We start from the raw sequence: 12680 nt of genomic DNA on the forward strand, positions 1-12680 counted from the left end.
GTGCGGTAAAAGAGGTGAGGAGAAAGGAAACTAGTGGACTCTTTCATTCTGACGGTGTTCTTATGCAACAGCAGACGTGACGTCACGTCTGTTGCTGCGTAAGAAGACGCGAGAACGAAAGAGTCCACTAGTTTCCTTTCTCCTCACCTCTTATACCGCACATCGGGTTGCAGCAGTTTGGATGTAATATTCAACAACTCAGTGCCAACATTTCAAAGGGGCGTAATTGCATTTGTAAACAATGGCTTTAGCCGTCGATTTCTCGCGAATAAAAGCTCACGAATGAAAAATAATAACACCAGCAGGTAGAGGAATGTCTCCTCTACCAGCTAGCATTGCTATTTTGGATAGGTAAGATTTCATTCACGAGAAATTGACGGCTAAAGTCATTGTTTACAAAAGCAATTACGCCCCTTTGAAATGTTGGCACTGAACTTTTTTTTTCTGTGTGCCTTATTATTTACTCATTGGGACGGTTGCTCTAATAGCGTGAAACGACTTTATACTTCATCAGAGTGGGTTGAAATGAGCGTGTATAAGCGAATCTGACACCCTGTTGATAGTTTGACAGTGACAGTTTCGTTTCTGACAACCAACGAAAACAGTCTGTGCGGAGCGATGCTTTCGTGTTCGTTCATTTTGTATTTACGTTAAATTTTCGCTTGAATTACTGATTTAAACAGGTTAAATCATACTTGAAATACTGAAAGAGTTCCTAGCGATCAATGACTGTGTAACTCCCGTAAACTAACGCGTTAAAAAGTAGCCGCTAAATAGAAAAACCGATCAATCAACTTTGACGTAAAGCAGCATCAAGCCAACAATCTGAAAGGAACGATGGACTCGGACGAGGGTGGCGTGAAGGGGAAAGGCCGTGGTCGGGGTCGCGGATCCCGTGGTGGTACTCGCGGTAGGGGTCGTCGTCGTGGCCGAGGCCGCGGTAAGAAGGCATCCCGGGTGATATCGTCCGACGAGGAGGAAGTCGGTTCGCCTGATCCCGACAAGGACAGCGACGAACCGGCAGAGATTGCATCGCCTCCAAAAGGGGGTGTATCAGCGGGTCCACCAGAGACGGAAACTATTAAGGAACCATCGTTGGAGAAGGAACCGGCAGTGGACGAACCTACCGCTGTTAGTGGTTCGATTGTGATCGATATGGAAGCGGATATTTCACAGCTGGAGGCCCCGACGTTTACGACTATTTCGCGGGGCCCACCGGAACCGATGTTGAGGTGAGTGATGAGTAGCTCTCACAATTAAGGAGATGTTCAAAAAGAAATAATTTTATTTTAGATTAAATTGGGATCACAAGGTGAACCTGATCGGCGAGAAGGTGCTCAATCCGATGATCTACATCTGTGACCAGTGCGACAAGCCGATCCTGATCTACGGCCGGATGATTCCGTGTAAACATGTATTTTGTCTGAGGTGTGCCCGTTCGGAGAATTTGAAAATCTGTCCACGGTGCAAGGAGAAGGCCGTTCGGGTGGAGCAAACCGGTTTAGGAACCGTTTTTATGTGCACTCACGGAGGAACTCGCTACGGAAGCACTGGCTGTCGTAGAACGTATCTCTCGCAGCGCGATCTACAGGCTCATATTAACCACCGGCATGTGAGCAATCCACCACAACCGGTTCCTCCACCACAGATTTCGGCGGGCCTTCAAGCACAGCCTCCTCAGCCGCAGCAGGTGATTGATACCAAGAATGCCGGTCCTACGGGAGTTGGTAGTTCTCCGGTTCGGAAGAATTCCTGCGACCAAATGAACTCTCCACGGGCAACGACGGGAGGACAGGGTCCACTTCCGCTGAATTATGTTACAAGCGGATACGGATCATCATCCAGCGGTAAGTTTCATAGGTTTTCGAAATGTTCCAAGTCCTGGACTTAGCAAACGGATTCCTTGCAGCTACCCAATTGATTCATAACATGTCCATCAGTCCACAAACTGCGCATCTCTCCGGTCGGTCCAGCTATACTCAGCAATCTTCACCACAGCACACGACCAGTTCATCCAGCTGGGGACAACAATCTTCGCAATACTACCGATAGATTCCCTCGGTACTCGTGTAGATTAAATAACCGTTCGTGCATGCAGTTTCTTTCAAGAGATAAACCGGTAGATTTAACAACCATTTCTTATTATTTATGACTTAAGAATAATTGCATTGCAGAAAATAAATACAGTTTTTAGACAAATCTAATCTACTCAAAACCAAAGTCCTATCCTTGCCTAGTTCATAAGAAAGCCGCCACCTAAACTAAAATAGATTTGTCACTGTGTTCTCAGATCAAAGTTTCAATTTTGCCCAGAATCCCTTCAACATCCGCCCCACTATCGTTGCTTACTAGCAAATCCCACTCCGTCACATCGTCTAAATCGCACTCCGATTGGACATCGTCAACTCCTTCCTGGAACTTCCACCCTCGTTCCCTCCGAGTCTGATCTTCGGCCACGATCCTTACGGTCCTAACCCGATCCCCATAGCTCTCCCTAAAAAAAATCACATCCGTCTTCCTTCGGACGTCACTGACCACACAAATCTCCCTATTGGCCGCCAAACAAGCCTGCCGACAGAAGAACCCGTAGTCCTCGATCCGTTTCCGATCGCTCCATTCGATCATCTCCTTACGGTAGCGTTCCTTGTAAGGTCCATCACTGAGCAGTTCCTTCAGATCCAGTCCGAGCTTTTCCGCCCAGCTACGTTTGATCGGTTCCGAAATGTGAATAATCTGCGCCCTGTCGTCGCCGAGCCTGCCACGTAGAAATTTCGTTTGAAACGGTATAAATTATTTTCAATTTTGATGAAACGGCAAGATGTTAATAATGTGCCCACCTTTGAAGGAGTCGCTCGGTTAGGAAGTCTTTGCCACATTTGCGTTTGCCGGAAAATAGGAGCACTACCCGCGGATGTTCGGCGGACATGACGGCACTGGTGGGGGGTTTGGAGCTTATTTAGGTATATTGTGGTTGGAATTAAACTGAAACTGAAAAAAGCTGTTCCAATCGAGCAAAGCGGTGCATTTTGACCAAGGGACTGACAGCAAATTTTATCATTATATGGGATTTGATAAGTATGACAGCATCATCTTAACCAAATGTCATTGCCTCTTAACTGGGCCATAAATTTATAGCCTATTGGCGTTGACGGCACTGTCGAAAAATTTGTTCTTCCAGCAAATGCAGACAGTTTCTTACAGGAATTTTTGGTGGAGTGAAAGCGTGAAAGGATAGTACAAAGTCTGCCATGTTTCACGCACAGTCTGACGTTTGCTTATGGATTTTCTCATAGGAGTAAAGAGCTACAGAGTCGCCGTCAACGCCAATAACAAACAACAACACTCATACGCATTATGCGTTTGTATTGCATACAGCTGTCGCATACATCGCATGTGTGTGTTTTGCGCAGAAGGCTGGCAACCAATGAGCTGGATTACCGAGGTGAAGCAATCACTTACACAACCACTGTACGATACACGCAAGTACACGCAAGTAGTGACGTCACTACTTGCGTTTACGTTGATTTTTTGGTTTACTAAACAACCCTATTTCACGATCTGCGCCACCTCTCTCTGTACCTCATTGGCTGGCAACCCCATATCAATCATATACGTTTGACAGTAGGCAACATCACGGGCCTTATTTAAATACGGCCCGCCTGACGTACACAGAAATTCAAAACAACCCAAAATTAAGTTCTTTTCACTCATCTCCCATGTTTCGTACGATAAGCCAAATTTGGGTAAACCGGCTCAAAGTAGTTTGCATTAGAGTCGGTGTATAATGAGTCACGCCAAGAGAAAAACAGTTGAACTCGCATCACGGTTGTCGTAAGATTCCTTTTCTTTTCACTTGGCAACAGAGGACTTCTGCATCAACTTCAAATGACTTCTAGCGAGAAAAAATAATAGCGGCTGTAATAAATCATTATATCAGTGATTTTGTCAAATTATCTTAACAAAAAATAGTAGAAATTTTCATTACTGATCATTACCGAACGTATCCCATGACATTTTAATGCTCACTGCGTGTTTATGCTCATTTCTTCGTTTATATTTTATATTTTATTGCAATACCTTCCGTGGACCTTTCATAGCATCGTACTGTTTGTTTACTTTGCCCGATAGGTAGCCGATTCGACGGTTCAATAGGTAGACTTGGCTTCACTCTTGGCGTGACTCATTATTGGCAAATCAAAGTTGGCACTCGTGGAGAATAGACGAACTATAAAAGTGATGATGGTTTTAAAAATTTTCCACGGAGAGCTATACGAGTGCAATCTTAAAATGCTTTTATTTTAAAAATGGAGCATTGTATTTAAATCTGGTTGTTGCTACAGTTGTAGAAAAGCTGAAATCTATGCATACACCTAAAAATCTGAAAAGAAATTATTTTTTCTATATTATATATCTATTGAGTAGTCCTTAAGTTTTCTCCTAACGTAGCATTAACCAGATTTAAATAAAATGCTCCATTTGCAAAATAAAGGCATTTTAAGATTGAACTCGTATACCTAACCGTGTAAAATTTTGAAACCATCATCACTTTCATAGTTCATCTATTCTCCACGAGTGCCAACTTTGATTTGCCAATACACCGACTCTAGTTTGCATTTAAGCACGGCAAAAAAAAAATTACCCATCGCTAAGTTATTTTCAATTTTTTCTACCCAAAATTAAGTTCAATTAACTCAAATTTGGGTATATCGCATATTACTCAATTTTGGCTTCTCGTACACAGCAAAAAAAGTTGTTGAATATTACATCGAAACTGCTGCAACCAGGTCAATCCATCGGTTGTGTAATATCACATTGTACGATGTACATCGATTTTGCGAACAAAATTACATCCATTGATGTAATATTGTATCTGCTTTTTGCTATTACACCATTATTTCATACATCAGCTTGAATTACGTTGATCGATATTACATTTTTTTTTGCTGTGTACGGAACTAGACGGTTGAGTCGAATCTTTCGTTCTATTTTTGACAACAATCAATACGAAACTAACGATTTTAAAGTGGCTCACCACTTTAGTAGCCTATTGGTCACAAGCAAACGATTAACGTACCCTATTCTAATCGAAATTCTAGTACTACGCAATGTTTGTTTTGATTCGCTATGAAAGTTTGACAGATAAAATGAGGGGTTATTGGTTTTTCCTATGTTTCGAGGGGTGAATCGATTAGCTTGGGACCGAAGAGAGTACCAGAGCTGAGCCAAAAAGTTGAGCACGTTATTTCGGGACCTTCTAGTCTTAGAGTTACCTCTATGCCTATACTGAACACGCCAAGCGTAAGCGGAATAGAGCTAATAAACTATAGAGGAAGAATAGCGCTGCCGTCGCTGTCGAAACATATTTTCCTTACATCTAATAGGGCCACAACTGTCAAAGCGAGAAAAAACTATGCAGTTTGACAGTTCTGTACCCGGTATTATTCAACATCGGAACAAAGGGAACACCAGCGCTATTCTTCCTCTATAGTATATTAGCTCTATTGTAAGCGATGTAGTCTCCCTAATAAAAATTGTATGGTTAATTTGCTTAACGACGTGTTCTGGGTATCATCCAAACCATTTGTGGAATAGTTCAATGATTTGGGTTATCGTTCGTTTATGGTTATTTTTTATTAGGGCTACGCTTTGAAGCGACAGACGAACTCTGTACAGTTTCGGAGGTTAAATCATCACCACCTTTGGCAACAAAACGGCCCTTTTCTGGGCCAATTACAGTAAAAAGTTAGAATAGAATTTATCTGCCTGTTGGTCCATATTCAGAACCACACGCTCCCAACGACCACACAAAATGCTCTCCACAGTTGTAATCTTGTAACCAAATTTGGAAGCAGGGGTGCAAGTGATTTTGATCGATTCTCTTCATCAACTTTCTCTTTGAAAAAAAACTACAAATTTGGTACGCCGATCAATTAAAAACTAAAGAACTAAATTTTCTTCACATTTGTTCCGTGCCCTAGCGATCCTACGTCAAGCTCCCGTTCATGCCCCTTGGCACATACCCTTCTACTTTTTGAATACCTCATATTTTTGAGCCTTCAAAATTCTAAACAATCATCTCTAAAGATGCCTTATGCTTGCTACTCTTTCAACTAATGTTCGCATTTCCTCACCGTTTTTAGCTACCCATCAATCGAGAAATAGTTGATGGTTCTTTCCGGTAATTCCTAGGGAATCGAGAAATATTTTTTAAACATTATTTAACTTCCGGTAGTTTTTATTCATTTTAAACTTCCTGAAGTTTCATCCAACTTTCCCTGGAATTTTCTTCCACCTTACCTTGGAAGCTTCTTCAGCCTTCGCTCGAATGATTCTTTCATCTTCTCCTGCCAGTTTTTTCAACTTTCCCGGAATAGCAAGTTCTGAAACTTCAGAAAAGTCCAGACTTTTGTGTAAGTTTCGATAAATTAAAGACAGTTTCATTACCTTCGGTTAAAATTAAAAAAAAAACCCCGGAAATTTCAGAAAAGTTCAGTGAACTCTAGTGAACTTATGGAAACATCATAAATATTTTGGAAAATTCACAAGTTCAAAGTTTTTCTGGGAAATTTAATGGTTTTCATGAACTTTAGTGAAGCTCAGAGAACATCAGGATCGGTCAATTAATTTCAATGAAATTGCTAAAATTATAAAGGAGTTCCGAGAAACTCAGGCAATTTCCGAAAACTTCTGCAATGTCCTGAGAGGCTCATGCAAATTTAGGATGTTACAATAAAATCAAGAAATTGTGAGAGCACTTAATAGATTTCGTAATCTTCAAGAAAGTCCAGAGGCCTTCAAAGATGATAAGAGCTAATCCGAGACTTTTAAGTAATTTCAAGGAATTATGGAATATTCCATAAGTGCATTTCAGGAATGTTCTGAAAACTTCAGGGAAAGTCTGCGAAGTCTTCAGGGATGTTTTATGAATTTCAGGAAAATTTTCTGGATCATTAGAACATGCCCCAGGAATCTCTTTCTCCCTGTAATATGTCCTTGATTCTTTCGACTGTTCCGTAAGCGCTCTGGCTTCCGATTTTCGTCAGATGTTTCTTCCAATCTACCTTAGGAAGTTTCTGCCAGCGTCTCCAGGAAGTTCAATTAATTCTCCTAGAAATTTCTTTCGTCATCTTCTGGAAGTTTGACCATAAGCCAAAGGTTTTTTTGTTCGACTTCTATTGGATGGTTTTTCCGAGCTTCTTCTGGCTTTCCCTGGAAATGGCTACTTCTGGAAATTTACTTCCTTTGAAGGTGACATCCGATTTTTTTCCGTTAGTTTATTTAAATTTTCTCCGCAAGTTTCTCAATTCGTGTATTGGAAGTTTCCCTGATGTTTTTCCAACTTTTCTTAGAACTTTCCTCGAACTTCATCTAGGAGCGTTTCTTTCGTCTTTCTTTGGATGCTTTTTTCAGCTTCGTTCAGAAGCTAACTCAAACATTTCCCGAAGTTTTCTTCCGGAATTTTCCGATCATAGTTCAAAAGTTAAAATTTTGCTTTAATTAACGGCTTTCTCAGTTTTAAAACACTACAACGGCTACGATGTGATCTGCTCGACATTTCGGCCATGGGTTGTGGTTTTTTTTTCAAGGGAAAATATTGTTTGTCGTTATTGTCAATCGTTTAGTCGTTGTTGTGGCTGATTTTCCTTATTTTTATATTGATATTTAATCGAAAAAAACCATAGTCGATGTTATAATAAGAGTCTCGCCAAGAGAAAATGTTGCGAACAAGCAGCACTGTTTGTGATTTATTTTTCATCAGAGTAAACGGCAACCAGATTTTTTGCGTTAGCATCGGATGACTTTCATTTAGAAGTGAAAAATTTCATGTCGATAACGGAGCTTCTGGGAGACAAAAACAATTATAGACTTGAAAAAGGTTCAAACAAGTGCTTGGTATAACTTATAAATACCACAATGTACTAAATAAAGTGAAAAAATGTTTTTCATCTAAAATTACTAAACTATTGTCAGTAATGAATGCAAAACTTGTAGTTCACTGGCTGTGGGAACAATGATGTTTATTTACTTTGCTTGTTTGGTAACCCGCTTGACAGGATTGGTACTTCTGGCTTCACTCTTGGCGGGACTCTTATTATAACATCGACTCTGGAAAAAAACTACTTGGTCGCAATTTTAATCTCCACTTGAGGACAACGATAATTTTAAAAATTAAATTAAAAAATATAGAGTGTTTTAATACTGAGAAAGCCGTTAAACAACAGAATTCCCCTCAAGTCCCAGTCGTCCCAATCGTCACTTTCGTACGATGTATCGAGTAGTCAAAAACTGAGTAAACGAGAAAATTTCTCATAGACGAGTGCACGGATGGATTTGAGTTTACTCACTCGACAAAAAGTTACACAACAGCGGGGCCCTGTTTACTAAACATGAACACATGAATAATACTCACGTAACATTTGAAACGGGTGTATCAACTTATGTACACAAAACTTGTTAAGCCTTTAGCGCGTGAACCGAATACGCTCACGCAAACTAACAACACCATCGAACAGAGGAAATTCTCCCCTTCCCGATAGTGCTCTTGGTTTGCGTGGACGTACTTCGATTCTCGTGAAAAGTACCTAGCAAATTATATACAAAAGTTGATAGGCCCTTTTAAAATGTTACGCGTGCATTATTCATGTGTTCATTTTTAGTAAACAGGGCCCCGCTGTTGTGTCAATTTTTTTTAAGTAGATGAACTACCCAACAAACAATTTTAGTTGATTAACAAGCTGAAAAAGCCATTTTTTGGCCGAAGAAGCTTATTTTGGCCTGAATAAGCTCTTATTCAACATTCAATGTTTGTTGGGTAAAGTTCACCCGTGCACAGGTCTATTGTCAAACTGAGTAAAAGTCACTCAATCAGCAAAATCCTGGACTCATAAAAAATGTCAACCATGTTGGAGGAAACGTCCTAGAAAACGGGTGAATGTTTCACTCAAAACGGACGGAAATTCCTTCAGGAAAGTATAAATTGCTTAGGGCAATGGTGTTGAACCATTTTCTGCTCCGGTATAATGAATCAGGAGCAGACAATTTTCATTTCCTTAAATAAAATTAAAAAAAAACCCCGCAACTGAAAATATCGCTGAGTGGATTTGAATCAGTCTACACAGCAAAAAAAAAAAAATGTAATATCGATCAACGAAATAATGATGTACACTCAAAAAATATTAAAATCTAAATAGTATAAAAGCTACGCTAAATCGCAACTCTCCTGACCGACGCATAGCTCGGTATAAAAGGAGAAAATGCAAACTTAGTATAAAAGTCCTGTATAAGGACGCTAGTATAAATTCATGTTATGCTTACTTTGTATTGTTTGACTTTAAGCTTGGGTTGCTTAATCTGGATATATCTGAAGGGTGATACTGATTGTTTGTTTTCTTTACTGTATAATGAAAAAAACATGAAGCGCAACTAATTATTTTTATTTCTTGTGAAAATTACAAAAGATTTGCCTACTGGTTGATGCCATAGAGCTGCTGGGATTTGTTGTTCCTGGAGAAAGTCAATTTGCTCAACCCCGTCGCTGAAACATCTTTTAATTGGCCTTCGGAGGTTTTAGTTGAACTTCGATACAAAATGATGGCAGGTTACATTCATTCATCCAAATGCCCATCTCATTGGTGGAATGGTTTTCGGTGTGGAACATGACATGGCTATGAGTTTCAACCGATCTTCTGCAGAAGAAAGTGGAACGCGTTGTACCACAGCAGCAGGAAGATGTTCTTGAATCCTTCTTTCTTTTGGCTATAGCACATTAGGTGCGAAGTGATGTCCTTCGATCGGAAGTGTATGACAGAGAAGCTCTGGGAATTTCTGACAGGGTACGCAGGATCTTCGCGGGACAGACCTGGGAGAGTCACTGCAACGAGAGTGTTATGAGTGTGGCCTTCCAGGTTGACGTACCCAAGTAACGACATCAGCGACGCACAAGTTTCCGATCCCAACCAGTTCAGCAGATCCTTAAGGGCAAATCAACGCTTCGGCATTAGTCCAATCATCCAGCAACTGCTCCAACTTGCCCTTGGGAACACTACTCAAAGCTTGGGCGATGGCAATTAGGGCCATCCCAGTCGAGTGCTTCCAGTTCTCCACTCGGGTTGTGCCACATGGAGGCAATCAAACGCTGGTGCTTCAACCCATCACAGGCGATTTTTCTCGAGATTTTTCTTCAATTGTGAATTACCGAAGTTCGACGTTTTGTTTCTCTAACACAGTTCACACAGTTCTTCGGAAAACACCCCGCAAATAATAACCACAACTTTGCAAATAAAAAACACTGAACGAATTTCACGCCGATATTCGGAGTTAGTATAATTTTTGAATCAAAATGTAATCGTATCAATGTACACTCAAAGGATTTTCAAATCTAAATAGATTAAAAGTTACGCTAAATCGCAACTCTCCTTACCGACGCATAGATTTGTATAAAGAGAGAGAACACTAACTTAGTATAAAACTGGTTTATTATTGGATGGTATAAAATTGAGGTATTCTTCTGATGTATATTATGCGTTTATTCGGCAGATTCGATTATTTTTCAGTTTCATGTGATTTGTTATGATTGAAAAACATAAACAAAAAGTTGGAGAGAGTGAACTGTATGGAGATACGTTTTTATTTTTATTCTTTGAAATTAACAACATTATGAAGAAGTAATGGTTGAGGCTGTTAGTGGCAGTCGAGGTGGCAGTAATGACTGACATAGATGATGATGTCTCGGATATATATAAAGCATAGAAGGTTTTCATTTGATTTTTCAAAGTCACGGCCAGAAAACGGTACCATCCAATTGGATCCATGAGCGAGAATAGTCAGCTATCCGTATTCCGGTAGCTCAGCTTCTCACACCTTCACCCTCACGCCCTTCAAGATGTTTCTCATGATACTATATACATACTATTATACTCCCCGTAAATCGAATCCTCATCATACTGCGACACACGGGAAATGGTCGATCCGGTTCAATCTCTCCCAGATACAGTACACCTTTTTCTCGCATGGAAGCACCTTGTTTAAAATGGTGTACAATTTTTCGATCACATTGCCATCTTATTGATTCGCCAAGGCACTTTCCATCCGTATAGATCAACTCAGAACCAGAAGTAGCCCAACGACCGAGTGTTGTTTATGTTGATCTGGCGTTGAAATGACCAGAAGTTTTGACTATAGAAAGAACCTCAGAATACTCGATCACCGAACGGAATAGGCCCCAGTTCAAACATCAGCATCAAAAATAATGGTGTTGCATTTAAATATTGATTTATAAACACTTACTGAAGTTTTTTTTCCACTTGAAGCTCAGATAAAAATACTTGTTTGAGGCGGTTTATGTCGATTCATGACAAGAGCTAAACAGAGAAACGAATTGTTATGCATTATCATGAACTATGAAATGTTATTCATACTCATGCATAAAAAAAAAACCTGGAATAGATTACTTTTTACTCAAAGCTATGAATAAACAAAGCTAAATAAAATAAAGATTAAATTTTAATCTATTTTCGATTAGTAATATTTTTGAGTGTATAAACGTTGGTCAACCTTAAAATGATTCAATTTTAATCTTTCCTTGTTTAGTAATATTTTTGAGTGTAATAGCAAAAAGCAGATACAATCTCGATGAACATTTCAAATGGTCCTATCTGCTTTGATCGATTCTCTTCATCGACTTTCTCTTTTCATAACCACTGCTATGCAAACAGATTTCGAGCTAATTCTACCACATAGTTTGATAAAGGAGGTTCTTATCTAGCGTCCAAAACGTCAAATACAACAGGGAACGGTTTTGCAGCTGAGTTATTGACGAAAGAGAAAGTCGATTAAGAGAATCGATCAATGCAGATAGGACCTCTTGTAATGTTTATCTAGCAATATTACATCAATGGATATAATTTTGTTCGCAAAATCGATGTACATCGTACAATGTGATATTACACAACCGATGGATTGACCTGGTTGCAGCAGTTTCGATGTAATATTCAACAACTTTTTTTGCTGTGTTCGTGAGAACGTCGTTTACTCAAAAGTTAGTCAACATGAGGCTACCTAATTTTGAGTAGCCCTATGCCAATGACATTTATATACACAGCAAAAAAAGTTGTTGAATATTACATCGAAACTGCTGCAACCAGGTCAATCCATCGGTTGTGTAATATCACATTGTACGATGTACATCGATTTTGCGAACAAAATTACATCCATTGATGTAATATTGTATCTGCTTTTTGCTATTACATCATTATTTCATACATCAGCTTGAATTACGTTGATCGATATTACATTTTTTTTTTTGCTGTGTAAGGTCTGGGCCAACAGGCAGCTTGCTGGTGTTAGAAGCAAAAATGTTGTAAACATTGCTGAACATCGGCGAACAGATAGAAAAACGTCACTGCCAACATACTGAGAACAGATAGAAATACGTCACTGTCAACAGCTGTTTCGTGTAAAAAGATAAACATTGCAATATAATACGAAAACCACTAACCATTTGCACATTTCACTAACACCAATAAGCCCTTTGGCCCAGACCTTATATAAACGTCATTGGCCCAGACCTTATATAAACGTCATTGGCCCTATGCTTGCCGCTGAGATGAGTAGCATTCGACTCCAGTTTGAGTTGACCAGAATAAGCGTGCAGTTCCAAATCGGGCAACACAACCAACTGT

The 12680-nt window shown here is 39.7% G+C and overlaps 2 protein-coding genes across 2 annotated transcripts; one reads left to right on the plus strand and one right to left on the minus strand.

Annotated features, from left to right (window-relative positions):
• The first annotated feature begins 610 nt into the window (after nt 1–610).
• Nucleotides 611–2151, plus strand: Hakai (hakai). The gene is made up of 3 exons (XM_065220277.1): nt 611–1232; nt 1294–1847; nt 1910–2151. Exons 1-3 carry the CDS (start codon nt 838–840, stop codon nt 2050–2052), a joined length of 1092 nt encoding a protein of 363 aa, XP_065076349.1. The 5' UTR covers nt 611–837; the 3' UTR covers nt 2053–2151.
• A 135-nt stretch (nt 2152–2286) lies between these two features.
• Nucleotides 2287–2969, minus strand: Pmvk (Phosphomevalonate kinase). The gene is made up of 2 exons (XM_065220278.1): nt 2838–2969; nt 2287–2755 (listed from the first exon to the last, which is right to left on the minus strand). Exons 1-2 carry the CDS (start codon nt 2924–2926, stop codon nt 2287–2289), a joined length of 558 nt encoding a protein of 185 aa, XP_065076350.1. The 5' UTR covers nt 2927–2969.
• Nucleotides 2970–12680: the final 9711 nt, after the last annotated feature.

Source organism: Ochlerotatus camptorhynchus, unplaced genomic scaffold (assembly GCF_037179485.1).
Source record: "Ochlerotatus camptorhynchus isolate MF236.1 unplaced genomic scaffold, CSIRO-AGI_Acam_v1.1 ptg000124l, whole genome shotgun sequence".
Classification (NCBI taxonomy): Eukaryota; Metazoa; Arthropoda; class Insecta; order Diptera; family Culicidae; genus Ochlerotatus; species Ochlerotatus camptorhynchus.

Bases quoted from the DNA above. Each gene is read 5' to 3' on its own strand.
- Hakai (XM_065220277.1), top strand. From the start codon at position 838: ATGGACTCGGACGAGGGTGGCGTGAAGGGGAAAGGCCGTGGTCGGGGT. The intron at 1,233-1,293 runs GTGAGTGATGAG...ATTTTATTTTAG, and splicing joins CCACCGGAACCGATGTTGAG to ATTAAATTGGGATCACAAGG. The intron at 1,848-1,909 runs GTAAGTTTCATA...GATTCCTTGCAG, and splicing joins ATACGGATCATCATCCAGCG to CTACCCAATTGATTCATAAC.
- Pmvk (XM_065220278.1), bottom strand. From the start codon at position 2,926: ATGTCCGCCGAACATCCGCGGGTAGTGCTCCTATTTTCCGGCAAACGC. The intron at 2,756-2,837 runs GTGGGCACATTA...TCTACGTGGCAG, and splicing joins ACCGAGCGACTCCTTCAAAG to GCTCGGCGACGACAGGGCGC.